The sequence below is a fragment of the Carcharhinus amblyrhynchos genome, chromosome 20 (assembly GCF_965287045.1).
Source record: "Carcharhinus amblyrhynchos chromosome 20, sCarAmb.v2.hapA, whole genome shotgun sequence".
NCBI classification, from domain to species: Eukaryota; Metazoa; Chordata; class Chondrichthyes; order Carcharhiniformes; family Carcharhinidae; genus Carcharhinus; species Carcharhinus amblyrhynchos.
This window is the reverse complement of record NC_137343.1, coordinates 24,917,987-24,938,011: the sequence shown is the minus strand read 5'-3', so window position 1 is coordinate 24,938,011 and position 20,025 is coordinate 24,917,987. Positions and strand designations below refer to the sequence as shown.

The window sequence follows — 20,025 nt, the reverse complement described above, 5'->3', positions numbered from 1 at the left end:
AAGATTTTGACCCAGGAACAATGAAGTAACAATGATATAATTTCAAGGCAGGATGGTGTGTGACTTGGAGAGGAATTTACAGGTAGTGGTGTGTCAGTGCATCTGCTGCCCTTGGGCGGTAGAGGTGGCAGGTTTGCGAAGTGCTGTTAAAGGAACCTTGGTGAATTACTTATTTTTAAAAAAATTTTAAACTGAGGATCAGGTCAGATTCGAGGAATTTTCATCTTTTACTCGGATCTCTCGGCGTCTCAATGGGTGCCAAGATTGTTTGTGCTCATTAATTCCCTCAGCATTACTTTGATCACAGCCCAGCTTTCCCCATTAACCTTCATCTTCTTGGCAACCCCTCAGGCACTTCCCAATGGTTTTCTACTCATCTGGTTACCAGCTTTCATCCTGTAAAGCAGTTTTGTTTTAAATATATTAAGCAGCTGGCCACATATGTACTGAAATGCCAACAGGGGCCTTTCTGTCTGGCAACTGCAGTGCACCACCACTTTCAGTATGCCTACATCAGAGCATTAATTTATTTTCAAACTTTATTTATTGGTTTTTACAAAAGGTACAAAAAGTTCCATCGTAAAATACGGTAAAGAAAATGTTAAGGGGATGATAAAGAAACAAAGGAGAAAAAAAAGAACAGACCAAATTATTCAATTTGGAAAAAGGTTGTCAGAATAATGAATAGAGGTTGCCGGACTGAATTAAATGTTTTAATTGATCTGCGTAAGACGTATTTAATCTTTTCAAGTTGAACAAACATCATCATCTCCTTGACCTGTTGAAAGTGGGAGGATGGAGTCACAGGCTTCCAACTGAATAAAACAAATCAACATGCAAACAATGAGGCCAAGGCATCTGATTGGTGATGATCTACAGAAATTTCATCAGGGTTTACCCCAAAAATACCAATAATAGGGTTAATATCAATAGATCTACCACAAGTTGAGAATACAGAGGACCAGAAAGAAGTCAGTCTTGGACATGATCCAAACATATTTCCAGTGCCAAACATATGAAACAGTGCTACAGGAGCCAGATAACATCTCACACAGACAGAATCCAGTCCAGAGCACATCCTAGCAAGTTTAGCTCTAGAAAGATAAAGCCAATGAAGAACATCAAATTTAAGCAGACTATGTCTAATTCACAATGACAAAGAATGCACTATGAAGACATTTGACTGCCGTATGTTGTTAGAAAGCTTAGTATTCAAGTCATGCTTCCAAAATATCTTAATGTTAGGTAAAGATGGTCCAAATTTTTTTTGAATAATGTTATAAATGCATGAAAGAGCACCCTTGAAAATGGGATTGACACTTAAACAATGATCAATAGGACTGTGAGGAAATGGAGAAGGAAAAGGAAGCAAAATGTTTACTGGCAAAATTGTGAACCTAAAGATACTAAAAATGAGATTTGGTAACACCATTCACCCTTACTAGATAAAGGAAGTAAACATACCCATGGGCCTTTAAAATATTTCAAACCAATGGTGGAAGGATAAAACAATTAGAGAAGGTGGAAAAATTGATTAGCATAGGTAGGAATAGGGGGAAAAGCAGAACTTAAATCCAAAGTGATTTCTGAATTGGGAGATATTTTAAGGGAGCTCAACATAATACTATTTTCTATATAGTGATTCACACAAGCCAGTAACTGTGAACATAATAATGAAACAGGGGAGATGGGGAGGCAAGAGTAACGTTCCACTGTTGTCCAAAGGGAACTGTCATTGTCTAAAATTCAGTGAACCCAATAGATAAGCTTATGAGTATTGGCAGACCAGTAATAATGCAAAAATTTGGCAAAGCAAGACCTCTTTGAGGGTTTGATCTTTCTAGAAAGATTTTATGAATTTGAGGGCGTTTGTTATTCCAAATACAAAAAGAAATCAATTGATCAAGAGATTAAAAAAATGATAAAAATAGGAATAGCCCAGAAGAAATCTGAAAATTTAGGTAAAATCAGGATTTTAACAGAATTGATACAACCAGCAAGTGATTGGGACAACACTGACCAATGAGCAAAGTCTTACTTTGTGCCTTCTAACAAAGGCCTGAAGTTATTATAATAAAGATTGTTGAAATCACATGCCACAAATATTCCCAAGTCAGTAAAATTATCAGAAGCCAAATCAAAGGGGAATAACTCAAAAGAGAGGCTTAATACAGAAAAACTAATTAGAAAAAAGCAAATTTTATTCAAGATTTAGTTCGTTGCCTGAAAACATACCAAACTGGAACAGCGTGTCAGAAAGTTTGGATATTGACACAAATGGTCATATCTGTACAACAAATGATCGTCAGCATGGAGAGAGATTTTATAACATAAACATAAGAACATAAGAAATAGGAGCAGGAGTAGGCCATCCAGCCCTTCAAGCCTGCCCCACCATTCAATAAGATCATGGCTGATCTGTCGCTGCTCAGTTCCACTTTCCCGCTTTCTCCCCATAACCCTTAATCCCCTCTCTTATTAAAAACCCATCAACCCGCGTCTTAAAAATATTTAGCGAGGCAGCCTCCACCACTTCAACGGGCAGAGAATTCCAGAGATTCACCACCCTTTGAGTGAAGAAGTTCCTCCTCAACTCCGTTCTAAACCGCCCCCCTTTTATCTTGAGGCTGTGCCCCCTAGTCCTACTGTCTTTTTTGAGCGGGAAGAGTCTCTCCACCTCTATCCTATCCATCCCATTCATCATCTTATACGTCTCAATGAGATCTCCCCTCATTCTTCTAAACTCTAACGAGTACAAGCCATCCTGGTTAGCTCCGATGATATCCTTGTTAGATTGAAGGTGGCCAAGGTGATTAAGAAGGCATATGGCATGCTTTCCTTCATCAGCCGGGGCATTGAATACAAGAATTGGCAAATCATGTTGCAGCATAAAACCTTGGTTAGGCAACATTTGGAGTATTGCTTGCAGTCCTGGTCACTACACTACCAGAAGGACATAGAAGACAAAGCATACCTTACATGGGGAAGGAAAGGAGATAGTGCAGAATGTAGTGTTACATTCATAGTTAGGGTGTAGAGCAAGATCAACTTAAATACGAGGTAAATCCATTCAAAAGTTTGATGCCAGCAGGGAAGAAGCTGTTTTTGAGTCGGTTGGTACGTCATGGATGAGAGGTTGGTTTGAGTGATGGACTTCGTTCACGACTCTATTGTAGTTTATTGCAATCTTGGACAGAGCAGGAGCCAAACCAAGCTGTGATACAACCGGAAAGTATGCTTTCTATCGTGCATCTGTAGAAGTTGGTGAGAGTTGTAGCAGACATGCCAAATTTCCTTAGTCTCCTGAGAAAGTAGAGGTGTTAGTGGGCTTTCATAACTATAGCGTCCGCATGGAGGGACCAGGACAGGTTGTTGGTGATCTGAACACCTAGAGACTTGAAGCTCTTGACCATTTTCACTTCATCTCTGTTGATGTAGATGGGCATGTCCTCCACTATGCTTCTTGAAGTTGAATGACTATCTCCTTTGTTTTGTTGACATTGAGGGAGAGATTATTGTCATCACACCAGTTCACTAGATTCTCTATCTTTTTCCTGTACTCTGTCTTGTTATTGTTTGAGATCTGACCCACAACAATGGTGTCATCGGCAAACTTGAAATTTGAGCTGAAGGGGAATTTGGCCAAACACTCATAAGGAGTATAGTTAGGCATAGTTAGAGGCTGAGGACACAGCCTTGCGGAGCGTCAGTGTTGAGGATGATCATGGAGGAGGTGTTGTTGCTCATCCTTACTGACTGTAGTCTTTGGGTTAGGAAATCCAGGATCCAGTTACACAGGGAGGAGCAGAACCCCAGGCCAAGAGTTTCGGAGATGAATCTCATAGGAATAATAATGTTTAAGGCTGAGCTGTAGTCTGGGATAAACAAGAGGGTGAAAGGTTACCAGTGATACGTTGGAACAAGAAGCTGAGATTATGGTCAGATCAGCCATAATTGTATTGAATGGCAGAGCAGGCTCAAGGGGCTGAATGGTCTACTCCCACTCCTAATTCATATTTTGAGTCTTTGAGAATTGTGATACCAGAACTGACAGTAAACTCGAATTATGTTGGCAGTGGTTCTCCCCATGTTTCTCTGTGATATTGAAACTTGGACAGCTTTTACAGATGCCTTATCAAGACCCTAGAACATCACCAATGCTGTCTTAGAAGAATCTTATGAAATAAATGGGAGGCCAAGGGAAGAAACATAACTATCCTCCATGATGTGGACAAGTATAGAAGTCATGATAATCACATGAGGTGAGATAAACTGGGAATGACAGTAGAATGCTGAAATCAAAACAGATGCTCTACTCTGAGTTACACCAGGGAGCCCATTCACATGAGGGCCCAAGAAAACATTTCAAAGACTACCTCAAAGCCTCATGAAGGTCTGCTCCATTAACATCATCACAAGGGAAACTGATACTCAATCACAACCAAAATTGCGATCCATCGTCAAAATGCTGAAGACTTTTCAATAAACAGCAGCATTCACTGAGAGCATGGCAAGAGAGACAGAGAGAGCAGCTGCTGGAGTCAACAATCTACCCACAATTCTACCTCTGTCAGCCAACAACTGATGTCCCCATTGCGGGAGAACCTTTCGAGCTAAAATAGGGCTTATAAGCCCAAACCCCACAGTCAATACTAACATCTCACTTAAACCCAGCCATCCATAAGGAAGAATCATCGCTGACTTAAGGGATTGTTGATGATGAGAACCATCTACACATTCCTCATCTCATTCACATGAGATGGATACCGTAGTAAAGTGACTATAAATGGAAGAATGATTCAGAGATATAAGTTCAAATCCCACCATAACAACTTGAGAAATTCAGTCAATAAAAAGCTAGTATTGGTAATGGTGACTAAGGAAACCTAATGAAACAGAGAATTTTTGTAAAAGCTCTACTAGTTCATTCATACCATCTATCAAAGGAAATCTACTGTCCTTGCCCTACCTGGTATACGTGATTTCACACCCACAATGGTGTGGTTTAACTTTCCACCAAAATGGCTTAGCAAACTATTTAGTAGTATAAGGATGAGGAATTAATACTGGCCTTACCAGCCCTGCCTACATCCCATGAATTAAAAAACACAAATATCCATGATCCAAAAATATTATCACAGTGTCTTTAACATGGATCAGCATACCTGTTCAGGGGTGATTTGACTAATAATGAGTGTTGAATCTAATGTTCTTTTAGTTTGGATTCAAGGAGACTGGCATCTGTGAGCCAACTCCTGGCATGGACACTGCAAAATCTGGCTAGCTCTTAGACCTAATTTGATATGGATCTATGATTTTGCCCTAGATTCGGAAGCCAGATTTAGTAAGCACATCACAAACTTGCTCGTAGACACTAATCACCTAAAATTAAAAAAAGACTTAAAGAAGTGGCAAAATTATAGGAATGTGGTTTGAATTGTAATTCTGTTTCTAGAGCTCTCAAAGAAAACGCTGCTGGAAGAAATGAGAACCAAAATGGCAGACAAAAGTGTGGTACTGACTCTTGAAGAAGAAGTTAAAAGATTAACTAGTCAACTGGAGAGCACAGCGCAACAGCTCAAAACAATTAGCAGCGAACTAGAAAAAGAAAAAGTGAAAATCAGCAACATGTTGCGACATGAAGAGGTAATGAACCTGTCAAATTGCAATGTAAAAAGCACACCAACATTTCACATTTAGTCCATAATTAACGCTACATTAAATTCTTGGTTCAGTTCAATTTTCTTATGCCAGTTTACGGCATCAAATGCTGGGTTTGTATCAATCAACAGGAAGGGAAAGCGGATAGGAAGTCAGAGAAAGGACTCTATATAGTGCATCATAGCTGCATTAAAGAGTAAAGAGTGAGGATAAGTCGTTTATAAAAATATCATTTACTACATTTCCAAGACCAGGATTTTCTGCTCATGTTTTTTTTGGGTGGGGTTTACTGATGAGAGCAGAAAATCTTGCAAGAGGTCCAAATCACTACTTATTTTAGTGGGGGTCTTGCTGCAATTGCCCCTGGCCCCTGCCATGACATTACAGAAATCACAATGTTCAGCATCAGGAACACCATTATAACAAATTTGAATGTCATTATTAGGCTTCTATGCCTGATCATCAATCACCTGATTCCAAAAAAAGGTTTTTCACACCAGTTTCTAAAAATATTCTCCTTTTCTCTCATACAAGATTTCCTCTCTTCAGAGAGATCCATGACTACCAGCTCAATCCATGAGTCCCTGTTTTTGTTCCTTTCAATCCCATGTTGGCTTTATCTTTTTTATTCTGCTAACTCAGACATGATCTTTGTCATCAAATGCATTTTCCTCAATCTTCTCTGCTTTCCAAAGAGTTGGTCACTGTAATCCCCTTGTTAATTTTCGCATCACGCCTACTTCACCTGAAATCTTCCCTTCAAGCCAAGAAGATGCAACCTTGTTCTTCTACATTGCTTCATAAACTGCTTTAATTTGAGACAGCAATTCTAGTGTACTGCATTTGTTGCTCAGTTTTTTATCTGGACAATGAGTTTGGCAGATTTTGCAGTGCAAGTGAATTTAATCAGAAAAATTAATTAAAAAAATCTTTTCTCTACACAGGGGAGATAAAATGCTGATTAGATCACTGCTTCCCTGAACATCTTTGTTCTGGCTGCACATGACCTTGACCACCTTGTGAATCACTATTTAACTTGTATTTGTTTTCCCACTCTGACCTGCCTTTGGTTTCCTAGACTTAAATGAAGTTTAACACAAGCTTCAACAACAGTATCTTAGTTTTCTACTGGGTACTCCGCAGTCATCTGTTTTAAACAATACCATTAGTAATTTCAGACGTAGTTAAGACCATCAAAACACAAATAAGCCGTTTAGACCTTTGAGCCGGTTCTGTGATCTACCTCCATAAATCCGTTTGTTCCTGTTAGTACCTCAGCTTGACAAAAATGTATCAATCTCGGATATAAAATCATCATTTGCTGTTTGCTGAAGCAAATTCCAAACATCTACCATCCTTTGTGTGCAGAAGTGTTTCCTACTTTCAACCTTGAAAGGTCTAGCTCTAATTTTTAGACTATGCTACCTAGTCTAGACTCTCCAACAAGCAGAAAAAAACCTCTCTCTATCTATCCTCCTATTCCCTTAATATCTTGAAAACTTCAAACAAGTTATCCTTTATCCTTATAAATTCCAAGGAGTACAACAGCAGCTGGAGTACTGTGTGCAGTTTTGGGCGCCGCACCTGCACAAAGATATTTTGGCCTTGGAGGGAGTACGGAGGAGGTTTACTAGGCTGATACCGGAGTTGAGGGGGTTGAGCTATGAGGAGAGGCTGAATAAACTAGGCTTGTACTCGTTAGAGTTTAGAAGAATGAGGGGAGATCTCATTGAGACGTATAAGATGATGAATGGGATGGATAGGATAGAGGTGGAGAGACTCTTCCCGCTCAAAAAAGACAGTAGGACTAGGGGGCACAGCCTCAAGATAAAGGGGGGGCGGTTTAGAACGGAGTTGAGGAGGAACTTCTTCACTCAAAGGGTGGTGAATCTCTGGAATTCTCTGCCCGTTGAAGTGGTGGAGGCTACCTCGCTGAATATTTTTAAGACGCGGGTTGATGGGTTTTTGATAAGAGAGGGGATTAAGGGTTATGGGGAGAGGGCGGGAAGGTGGAACTGAGCCGCGACAGATCAGCCATGATCTTATTGAATGGCGGGGCAGGCTCAAAGGGCTAGATGGCCTACTCCTGCTCCTATTTCTTATGTTCTTAATTTCTCCTGTATAATCTCTTCCTCATAGTTTAACTCTTGGAGTCCCGGTGTCATTCTGCCAACTCCATATAAACACCATTCATTCTAACAGGGAGCTGCTGGAGAGATGGGGATGTATCTGGTAAACAACAGTACAAGGAGCTTGGAAAAGAAAGGGAAGTTGAAGATTGGGTAATGGTTTGCAATAATAAATGTTTGATGGTAGATTTTTTGAGGTACATGTGATGATAACAATTTTTAAAAGGAGGCAGAAAGTTTCTGAGGATTGGGAACCAGTTACCATGTGAGTTAGTATGGTGGTCAGGAAGGGAAGTTAGTTGGTAGATCTTATGATTGAACAAAGAACAAAGAACAAAATCAGCCCGGGAAACAGGCCCTTCGGCCCAAGGAGCCCGCTCCGCCACCTCAACACCACCAGTCCACCTCTCTACCCATGACCCCTATCTAATGTTTTATGGCCATCCAGATTGAGGGAAACTGATTTAGGGACAATTTATTCCTGTCAATCAGCCTAACAGCACATCTTTGGGGTGTGGGAGGAAACCGGAGCACCTGGAGAAAACCCACGCAAGCACAGGGAGAATGCGCAAACTCCCACAGACACCGGCCCAAATCCATGTGTCTGCACAGCAATCAGCGATAGTCACTGAGCTGTCGTCTTGCCCAGTATCTTGTCCAGTTTAGGCACACACTAACGACATGAAGCACTAGGCCAATCTCGAACAACCAAGAGCAGCTCCAGAGAAAAAGAGATGAAAATTAACTATAGAGAGATAGGGTTTCAGAGATAGAATGCGATTTGGCTTGTTGGCAAAAGGAAGGGGTTGAACCCGGAGAACAGATCATCTTCATCTTGGGTATACAAGGAAGGGGTGATTACATTTGACATGTAGAGGCCTGAGACAGGAAAAAAAGAAACAATTAAGTACTTTTAAAATGCATCCAATGTCAGAAACATAGATAGAAACATAGAACAGTACAGCACAGTACAGGCCATTCAGCCCTCAATGTTGTGCCGCGTTATGTCCAAACCCAAGATCAAGCTATCCCACACCCTATCATTCTGGTGTGCTCCTTGTGCCTATCCAATAACCGCTTGAAAGTTCCTAAAGTGTCCGACTCCACTATGACAGTAGGCAGTGTATTCCACATCCCAACCACCTCTGAGTAAAGAATCTACCTCGGACATCCCTCCTATATCTTCTACCATGAACCTTATAGTTATGCCCCCTTGTAACAGCTACATCCACCCGAGGAAATAGTCTCTGCATGTCCACTCTATCTATTGCTCTCATCATCTTATTAACCTCTAAGTTGCCCCTCATCCTCCTCCACTGTAAAAAGAAAAGCCCCAGCTCCCTCAACATTTCTGCATAAGTCCTCCCCTCCAAACCAGGCAGCATCCTGGTAAATCTCCTTTGCACTCTCTCCAATGCTTCCACATCCTTCTTACAGTGAGGTGACCAGAACTGCACAGAATGTTCCAAATGTTGTAATGTGGAAATATAGTTTCCTTAAGAAAGCAGGAAATTAGAATAAATGTTGTAATACCCTTTTCACAATAACAACAAGGCACAGTTTGAATATATTCAGAAGGTAACTATTGCAATATATTGCTAACCAGAAAGGAGCAATGCTTCAGATTTTATTAAAAGGCAATTTTAAGAGGAAAAAAATGAATTTTAATTGTGCTTTTCATTAATTAATCAAGTCTCTAAAAGCAAAGATTAAAGTTCTGCTACAACGAGTTGATAATTTGGATGAAGAACGTGAAACGCTGAACACTAGATTAGCTGAGTCTGAGGCTGGAACAGATAGGCTGGAAGAACAACTGAAGACAGTCAACCTAGAAAAGAGTAATCTACAGGAGCAACTCCAACAACAAGGGGTGGGTACTCAGAACCTGAGGAAATCTTTAATAATGTCGAAAGTTTTTCAGGTAGCAAATTACAAATACTGACTTTTTAACCAGAACAGATATTTGTGTAAATTCCTTAATTATTTTCCACTTATGTCTTCTAAAACATTGAATGAACAGCTGGGTTTGATTCTTATTGTTAATCCTCTGCATTACTGTTGTGTTCAACTTCAGGAGCCCTGCAGTTACAGCTGGGGTGGCTAACATTTAAATACATTCCTCTTTTTTGATGTGGAAGCATATGGATTTTACTTGATTATTCCCCATAATGAAATGGCTTGGGAATTATGAAGATGGCCCCACATACTACCTTTTACGTGGTATTGTTTCATGCAGCGCATTGCGTTATGCCACCATGACAATTCTAGGTATATTAAATTTTAGAAAATCAACCACAGGTAAAACTGTACTTCAGTAAAGACATATGGCAGAGACAGGAGAATTTATAATGGAGAAAAGGGAAATAAGAGATAAATTAAATAATTACTTTGTGTCAATCTTCTATTGGGTAGACCATTTAGGACTGAGATGAGATATACTTATTCACTCAGAGGCTGGTGAACCTGTGGAATTCTTTACCATAGGAGGTTACGGAGACCGAGACACTGAATATATTTAAGAAGAAAATAGATTTCTAGACTCTAAAGGTGTCAAGGGATATGGGGAGAGCAAGGGAGTATAGTGTTGAGATAGCAGATCAGCCATGATCATTCTGAATGGTGGAGCAGGCTCAAAGGGATGAATGGCTTAATCCTGCTTCTATTTTTATTAAGGAAGGTACAAAAACCTGCCAGAAATAATAGAGAATCAAGGGTCCAGCAGGAACGAGGAACTGAAATAAATTAATTAAAAGTGGTACTGAAGAAATTAATGTGACTGATAGTTGGTTAATCCCCAGGAGCTGATGATGATCTATGTCCCAGAGTGTTGAAAGAGGTGGCATTGGTGTTTATCTTTCAAAATTCTAGATTCTGGCACTGTTCCTGTGAATCTATGGAAGCTCAGTCATGCAATATGTCCAGAAATCAATAGATTTCTAGATATTAATGACATCAAGGATTATGGGAAAGCACCGGAAAATGGCATTGAGGTAATTGATCAGCCATGATCTAGTTGAATGGTAGAACAGGTTTGAGGGGCTGAATAGCCTACTTCTGCTCCTATGTTGTTATGCTATTCTTTCTGTGCCAGCTGAAGTAGCAACAGTAATTATACCTTTAATGTACACTTCACTGAAATGCAACTGAAGTGGTGAGTTTAAAAAGGAATCTTGAAGGATTTGATATAGTTCTGCACCACAGGTTATTAACAGAAATAAAAGTGCATATAATTGAAGGTAGCCCTGAGATATGGATTGCTAACTGACAGGTAGAAGACAGAGAGTAGGCATAAAGTGATTACCCTGCTTGGCACATTGTAAGCATTCAAAGGTCTGAACCGTGGCCTCAGTTTTTCACTATATCAATAATTTGGATGAAGGAATAGAGTATTGTCTATACAAATCTGCAGTTCACACCAAATTAGAAGACACAGCCAGTTGTGTAAATCAAAGTTAGATGTGAGGGAGTGGTTTAGTAAATTGGTAGCTGCTGAAATGTTATGGTGAGTAGTATGCTAAATAATGGGAAAGTGCAGTTGTAAAAGACTTGACTGAGAATTGTTTTTCCAAGGATGGACACAAAGGAAGTCAGATGGGCAGGAGATAAGGGAAAGTGGGTTGTTTGATATAATGAAATGTTCAAAGATGACACAGTCAGTGATCATGGGAGTTGACAGGACTGCAGGAGTAGATAAGATCAAGGGATGAAATGGAGAAAGACATTTAGGGAAGACAGGAAAACAGTAAATTCAGGGGAGAGCAGATAATAGGAGACAAGATGGATGAAATTTGCTCACAGGGTGAGGGAGGAAAAAAGGTTGTATCTTGGTGAGACAGTGAAATTAGAGGATTGGTAGATAATAGTTTTACAGAAACATTGAAATGGATGATACAAGATGATGTACATGAAGATGAGAAAATACCTTGGGAGTAGGGAGAGGGACCAAGACATGATTTGCTGGTGGCATTTTGTATGGTGCAGTATAACTAGGCAGAGGGGCTTTAATAAGCAGCAAGTGTTCTCTATCTTTGAATCAAGATTTAATCAAAACCAAGATATCAATTTATTGATCTACAGTAATTATGGTGGATGGCAAGGGCCTTGTTTAAGAACAAACAGATATTCGAGAGAGAAATGTGGAGAATGGCGCTGGTTCTGCTGGCAGAATCCAACGGAGTCATAAGGCAGAAATGAAGGGTAGCATGACTGCATGACAAAGAGTGGAAACAGTGTCTGTATACAGATAAAAGTAATAGATTTAGCCATTTTTCAACACGGTTGTCAGATGGATGAGTTTCTCTTGGCTGCTACCAACACAAGTAGATAACATCTGCTGGAACATTCACTGTAGCGTATGATAACAGAGCACATCATGAAAAATCTGTGGGAAAATTCAGTCCTGGCCCACGCGATAAATGAAGGCAGCCCTGTTGTGGGATACATGTTGTGGTTTTGATGATGTATCTAAATAAATTAGAATAGAAATGTACTTTAATGTCCAACTTGAGATCATGAACTACTTTGTTATGTTTTTCTATTACACAGAAGAATCAAGATCTATAACTTGTTAGTCTGCATATCCATCCCTGGACAAGCTTAGTTCCTGCTTAAGTACAGTCCAGATAAAAGCCAATTTTATTTTTCATGTTTTCTTTCTCATTTCAGCAACTAACAGATCAGCTACAGCAAGAAAAGCATGGTCTGGAGAAGTCCATGACTGAGCTAAAAAAGAATCTGTCCCAGTTAGAGAGCCAAGTTCAAGAATATAAGGAGCAGTGTAGACTTTTGGTGGCTTTCCCGGAATTAAACATGCCACCTGAAACACAGTGTGAGAGTAAGAAATTTCTACTATTTTAACATTTTGAATTCATCTAAATTAGCAGCATAAAACACAAGCACCTAATGAAAATGCGAAGACATCATTCAAAATGAAACATGCCAGGGTGGCATTATGGTTAACATTGCTGCCTTACAGCACCAAGGACCCGTGTTTAATTCCAGGTGACTGGCTGTGTGGAGTTTGCACATTTTCTGTGTGTGTGCTCCAGTTTCCTCCCACAGTCCAAAGATGATGCAGGCTAAGTGCATTGGCCATGGCAAAATTGCTCCTTGGTGCCCCAAGATGGATTAGCCATGGTAAATGTGTAGGGTTACAGTGTAGGACGGGCTAGAGGGGGTTGGTAAAATAATCTGTCAGAGACTCAATGTAGACTCAATGGATTGAATGGCTTCTTCTGCAATGTAGGGATTCTATGATATGATTCTATGTTTAAATCCAGTTTTAAAAGACAGTTCCTGGGGTATTTCTTTACTTGTGACCACACAGCCCCACTCATGCACAAGTTGAGTGAGGAAAGCATCAGATTTGTTTGGATACATGAAGCATGGCTGAAAGTTACGTAAACTCTACTGAACTATGCATCCAAAGATGTGAAGGTTAGGTGAATTGGCCACACTAAATTGAACCTTAGTGTGCCTCATGATATCGAGATTAGATGGATTAGCCATGCTAAAATGTCTGGGGTTTATAGGGATAGGGCCAGGGTTAGCGTCTGGATAAAATGCTCTCAGTCAGAGAAAGAAGACAAGAGAATGAAGGGGTAAATAATGGAATGGAAGGAAGTGAAATAGATTTATTATGCATTTTATCTTTGCCACAAAACAACTTGCACTTGTGCTTCAGAGTGTGTTTAGTGCGAATTATCAGATGTGTATTATTTCTGATAGGTATAGGTGATATTGCACAGGACATGGAGAAACAGTTACTAGCAAACAGCTTGCGCATTAATATTCTGGAAGAGGAGAATTCCCGATTGAGAAGCACCCTCACAAAGCTTCAGGAAAGTACACAACAAGGAGCTTTAAAGGTGAGAGTTGGTAAAAATCAAAACAGCTAAACCCTTCAAGCCCCTTTTCTCTTTCTTCTACCTGGTTTCTTAATTCAATAATGCTAAAATTTGTAGCTGAAAGTATTCAAACAATCAACAGAGCTTAACTAGAAAAAACACTTCCTGTTTTGAGCTGGTGCTATATTCTCATTGGCAATCTTTATTTTTATCATTCAGGTGACATGATATGCACAACAAGAAGCTGTTTAATTTAGACACTATATGAATTTTAGGTGTGCATTCACATACAGTGCATTTTTTCCTCTTTGTTTTAGATCATTCCTCAGACAAAGCTTTGGTCACCCTCAGGGCTGCCAGAAGATGGACCAAAACCTGATGGGAATGTACAAAGGAACCAGCTTAATACAGTGTAAGGGACCCCATCCAATTCTTTGTGTTTGGTGGGCGGGGAGGGGGGAATTAATTCATCAGTATCAGCCCAAACTAGAATTTAACTTTCAACATTAGTTAATTAACCCCACCTACAACAATAATGTTGCTAACCAGCTTAAAAGTGAGGTAAGCAAATATAGATTAGTAGAAGAGTAGTATGAGTAATCATAACTTTACAAACATGCTTATAGAAAGTACACAAGAGATGATGAGTAATTTGGTCTCAGTGAGAAATGGCTTGAATGTGAAATTGCATCTGGTGTGTCCTTCAATGTTAAAGTTAACTTTTCTGAAATATGATGGAGAATTAATTTTTCTGGTGACAAACAAATTGCCTGAACTGTTAAAGAATGGGCCCTTCTACTCTCATCCATGTCAATGAACCCAATGTGGCTCTTCCACAAAATACTTGATCAAAATATGGCGATCTTCAAAAAATGTGAGTGTCTGTAAACTATTGAATAATTACAACAATATAAACAAAACCAACAATCAGTAATAAAAAGAGTGGGCATTGTAATTGTAGGAATTCTTTTGAAATTAAGTGTTAAAAGTTATGGAAAATATTGGAATTGAATTCATTAACCAATAATTTTTGAAAAAGTGTATTTTGGGATCAGATTTATATTGTTTTCCCTGAAGCATTTATAATCAAATGAAGGAAATGAAGGCAATATAGTGAGATCATGTTTTGGATTGGATGAGATGGAACAAGCAGTCACGTTGTTAGGAGTTTTCTATAGGCCCCCAAATAGTAATAGAGATGCGGAGGAGGAAATTGCAAAGCAGATTATGGATAGGTGTGGAGTCACAGGGTAGTTATCAAGGGTGACTTTAACTTTCCAAATATTGATTGAACCTTTATAGATCGAATAGTTCGGATGGAGCAGTTTTTGGACAGTGTGTGCAGGAGGGTTTCCTGACACCATATGTGGATCGGCCGACAAGAGGTGGGGCCATATTGGACTTGGTACTGGTTAATAAACTGGGCCAAGTGTTAGATTTGTTTGTGGGAGAGCACTTTGGAGATAGTGACCACTTTCATTATTGTCTTTCATTATTGCAATAGAGAAGTATAGGGCCATATGGCAGGGCAAGGTTTATAATCGGGCGAGGGGTAATTACGATGCGATTATACAAGAATTAGGGAGCATAAGATGGGAACAAAAACTGTCAGGGAAAGGCACAAATGAAAAGAGGAGCTTGTTCAAGGAACAAATACTGCGTGTCCTTAATAGGTATGTGCCTGACGGGCAGGGAGAAAATGGCCGAGTGAAGGAACCACAGTTCTCAAAAGAGGATGAATGTCTTGTCAAGGGGAAAAAGGAAACGTACGTAAGGATGAGAAAACAAGATTCAATTGGGTCGCTTGATGGTTATAAGCTAGCAAGAAATGAGCTAAAAAAAGGGCTTAGGAGAGCTAGGAAAGGGTATGAGAAGTCCTTGGCAAGTTGGATAAAGGAAAACCCCAAGGCTTTTTACTCTTATGTGAGAAACAAAAGAATGACCAGGGTGAGGTTAAGGCCGGTCAGAGATAGTAGTCGGAACTTGTGCATGGAGTCAGAAGAGGTAGGAGAGGCGATGAATGAATACTTTTCTTCAGTGTTCACCAAGGAGAGGGGCCATATTTTTGAAAATGAGTGTGTGATATAGGCTGATAGGCTGGAGGAGGTAGATGTTCTGAGAGAACATGTATTAGCAATTTTGAAAAACCTGAGGGTCGATGTTCCCTGGGCCAGATGAGATATATCCTAGGATTCTTTGGGAGGCAAGGGATGAGATTGCAGAGCCTTTGGCTTTGATCCTTGGGTCTTCACTGTCCACGGGGATAGTGCCAGAGAACTGGAGAGTGGCGAATGTTGTTCCTCTGTTCAAGAAAGGAAATAGGAATGACCCCGGTTAATTATAGGCCGGTTAGTCTTACTTCAGTGGTCGGTAAGTTAATGGAAAAGGTCCTGAGGGATAGGATTTATGACCATTTGGAAAGATGCAGCTTAATCCGAGATAGTCAGCATGGATTCATGAAGGTTAAATCTTGCCTCACAAATTTGATTGAATTCTTTGAGGAGGTAACTAAGTGTGTAGATGAAGGTAGAGCAGTTGATGTCGTATACATGAATTTTAGTAAAACGTTTGATAAGTTTCCCCATGGTAGGCTCATGAAGAAAGTAAGGAGGTGTGGGATAGAGGGAAATTTGGCCAATTGGGTAAGTAACTGGCTATCTCATTGAAGAGAGGGTGGTGGTGGATGAAAAATTTTCAGACTGGAGACCAGTTACCAGCGGTGTACCACAGGGATCAGTGCTGGGTCCTCTGCTATTTGTGATTTTTATCAATGACTTGGAGGAAGCAGCTGAAGGGTGGGTCAGTAAATTTGCTCCACCAAGACTGGTGGAGTATAGTGGATGAGGTGGAGGCTATTGTAGGCTACAAAGCAACATTGATAGGATGCAGAGCTGGGCTGAAAAGTGGCAGATGGAGATTAACCCTGATAAGTGCGAGGTGATTCATTTTGGTAGGACAAATTTGAATGCGGATTACAGGGTCAAAGGCAGGGTTCTGAGGAATGTGGAGGAACAGAGAGATCTTGGGGTTCATATCCACAGACCTCTGAAGGTTGCCACTCAAGTGGATAGACCTGTGAAGGCGGCCTATAGCGTGTTAGCATTTATTAACGGAGGTTTGAGTTTAAGAGCCGTGGGGTTATGCTGCAACTGTACAGGACCTTGGTGAGACCACATTTGGAATATTGTGTGCGGTTCTGGTCACCTCACTAAGAAGGATGTGGAAGCATAGGAGAGAGTGCAGAGGAGATTTACCAGGATGCTGCCTGGTTTGGAGGGTAGGTTTTATGAGGAAAGGTTGAGGGAGCTGGGGTTTTTCTCTTTAGAGTGGAGGAGGATGAGAGGTGACTTAACAGAGGTTTATAAGATGATGAGGGGGGTAGATAGAGAGGACATTCAGAGATTATTTCCTCGGGTGGATCTAGCTGTTACTAGGGGGCATAACTATAAGGTTCATGGTGGGAGATATAGGAAGGATATCCAAAGTAGGTTCTTTACTCAGAGAGTGGTTGGGGTGTGGAATGGACTGCCTGCTGTGATAGTGGAGTCGGACACTTTAGGAACTTTCAAGCGGTCATCGGATAGGCACATGGAATACACCAGAATGATAGGGAGTAGGATAGCTTGATCCTGGTTTCGGACAAAGCTCGGCACAACATCGAGGACCGAAGGGCATGTACTGTTCTATGTTTATGATCACTATTTTCTGCTCCATGTAGGATCCAAGTATAATTGTAGGTTAATCCTTCCATTCAACCATTTTTGATTGCAATATTTAAATAAACAATTCCTTCCCACCTGAACATCGTCCCATCTTTTCCCCTGAAAAAAAAGTTTTAATATCTTTCTAGTCCTCAATTCCCTTTGCTCATTCAATATTATAGACTCAGAATTCCTACAGTGCAGGAGGCCATTTGGTGGCTCATCAAGCCTGCACTGACAACAATCCCACCCAGGCCCTATCCCCATAACCCAGTTTATTTACACTGCTAGTTCCCCTGATATTAAGGGGCAATTTACCATAGCCAATCAAACTAACCTGCACATCTTCAGAGTGTAGGAGGAAACCAGAGCACCCACAAAGATACGGGGAGAATGTGCAAACTCCACACAGACAATGACCTGAGGCCAGAATTGAACCTGGACCATTGGCGCTGTGAGGCTGCAATGCTAACCACTAAGCCGTCCCAGATCCAGATCCCTTCTGCTTTGAGTAATTCCCAGAAGTGTATTGGATCACAAGAAGCCAGTGCTGAAGGATAGGGGCTATAATATGGGGCTGGAGCAGGTTACAGAGAAGTCAAAGAATTTGTAAATGGAATGTTGGTAGACAGGGCAGCTAGACAACTGGGATCTGGTGCAGATGGCAGACTTCTAGATGAGTTAAGAATTTGGAGCTGAGGCTCATGGCAGGGAAGACCAAGAGACAGAACAGAGTAATCAAAGGAAGTAGAGATAATGGTTTCACCGTGTTGGGTGTTATGATTGATTGAGGGAGGCATAAATGGTTCTGTTAATGGATAGGAAACAGGATTTGAAATGCCGCTTTGGATGAAACAATACATGGTTCAACCTAAGCAAATAGTAGGGCAGGGGAATGGAGTTTTTATAGGAAGCCAAATAAAATGGCTTTAATCTTCTCCTTCAGTACATTCTGTTGAACATTAGCAAGGGCCATTGAACTCTATGTTCCTCAAGTATGTTTACATGCGATATTACATGCGATATATGTGTAGTATGTAAATATAGATAAATATAAACCAATGGAGGAAAAACATAAAGTCTTTAAACATTTGTGTTTGAGGGTTTTAAAGTGTAACTTTTGGTTTGTTTATTTTGTTGAATGACTTCTGCTAATATTCCAAAAATAGCAAAAATAAACCCTTTGCATGTTAATTTTACAGAGGGATGATGAAAGCCACAAGAACCTTAGGTGTAAATACGAGACCCAGGTCCAGTCAGAGACCTTGGAGTGAGCCAAGGGAGATAACCCCTTCTACTGAACAAATAAAAGAACCTGTAACAAATGTCTTTACCTCACCAGAAACATCTGCCATTGGCGTTTATGCAAGGCTGAAAAAGGCAGGGGTCTTACCAGGTATGAAAGCCATATCTGAGAACATGAGGAAGAACTACAGAAAACTACACTAGGATTGGGTTGCATTGTGAGCTATAATATACCATGGAGGGTGTGATCTCTGAAGCACTCTGTGCTACATTTTGTAAAAACTTAGCAAATGTCAAACCTTGCTGCTTAACTACTACATCCTCTGATCAAAAGTTCAGAATGAAAGGAATCACTGTCAAACAAAACACTAAACATGAGGTAGATGGAGAATTACCCCAGTACAGCTCCTGGTGTAATTGTCTATCATGCTATTAGAAAATATGACAAATCACACCAAAAAATAAAACCAGCAAATGATTCTTACACAGATACTGTAATCTACTGCCTGTATTTCTGGAATATTTCATTCTGTGCTTCACAACAGCTGTTTTTAGTGCAGTAATAAATCAGAAAAAAAATTAAAGGAGAAACCACAGATTAGCCCTGTATCTACAGCAGTCTTCAGAAGGTCTCTTCATATTACAAGAATTTAAAAAACATAGTTGACATGAAATGTTTGTGTAGTGTTTAGTGTTGTACTAATTTGCTTAAGAATTTTAAGTAATTTGCTGGATAAGGCAATGTAACAGGATAATAGTAACCAATTTATAAAAACGCTCATTAAAATTATGGATAATATTGGCTGCTTGTATTGAGATTACATCTTGGAAATTTGTCATGAAATCTAAATTGAGCAGTTCTGCACGCTATCTGGAGTGGCAATTTCTAGCTAATGCCACCCAGAGCTGGCTGGTATCAGCAACATGTGCTAGAAACACTCTGAGGCTTTTACTGAAGGATACACCGTTTTACCAGTATGTTATTTATATGTAATAGAGTATATACAATGCAAACACCAGCTTATAACCATCCTCCAAATTCATCTGTCAAGGTTGTAGTTATGAGAGCATTTTTATAAGTACGTCATCACTTTCTAATCAGATATTTAGATTGAACTTAATTAAAATAAGACAAACTCATCATACTTTATTTTAGATTCTGCATTCAGTGCTACAATTTAAATGGTTTACAATGCAATATAAAATCATACTGACCTTGTTCCAAACAACTTGTAAGTGATTACTTAGTCCAATACGATTTAATCTTTAAGGTTCACTTATTAACCAGAAGCAAATGGCTGATGTGATCTATATGTACAAAACTGGGTTTCTGTTTATCAATTAAAATAAAGGACACAACTGCATTAATTAGAAATGTCTTAAATAATTATCCATTTAGTATGTAGTGATATTTGAAAACAATCATGCATTTTTGAGAAAATA

The 20,025-nt window shown here is 39.8% G+C and overlaps 1 protein-coding gene across 3 annotated transcripts in view; it reads left to right on the top strand.

Annotated features, from left to right (window-relative positions):
* The window catches only part of ccdc157 (coiled-coil domain containing 157), a 36,805-nt gene extending 17,739 nt beyond the window's left edge, over nucleotides 1-19,066 (top strand). For 2 of the 3 annotated variants that reach the window (XM_080208250.1, XM_080208249.1), the window contains 6 exons: nucleotides 5,456-5,646; nucleotides 9,484-9,660; nucleotides 12,456-12,624; nucleotides 13,518-13,657; nucleotides 13,954-14,048; nucleotides 18,540-19,066. In XM_080208250.1, the coding sequence (XP_080064376.1) occupies nucleotides 5,456-5,646; nucleotides 9,484-9,660; nucleotides 12,456-12,624; nucleotides 13,518-13,657; nucleotides 13,954-14,048; nucleotides 18,540-18,786 (1,019 nt within the window). In that variant the 3' untranslated portion in view covers nucleotides 18,787-19,066. The remainder of the gene's footprint in view (nucleotides 1-5,455; nucleotides 5,647-9,483; nucleotides 9,661-12,455; nucleotides 12,625-13,517; nucleotides 13,658-13,953; nucleotides 14,049-18,539) is intronic. The other variant, XM_080208251.1, reaches the window with a different exon arrangement.
* Nucleotides 19,067-20,025: the final 959 nt, after the last annotated feature.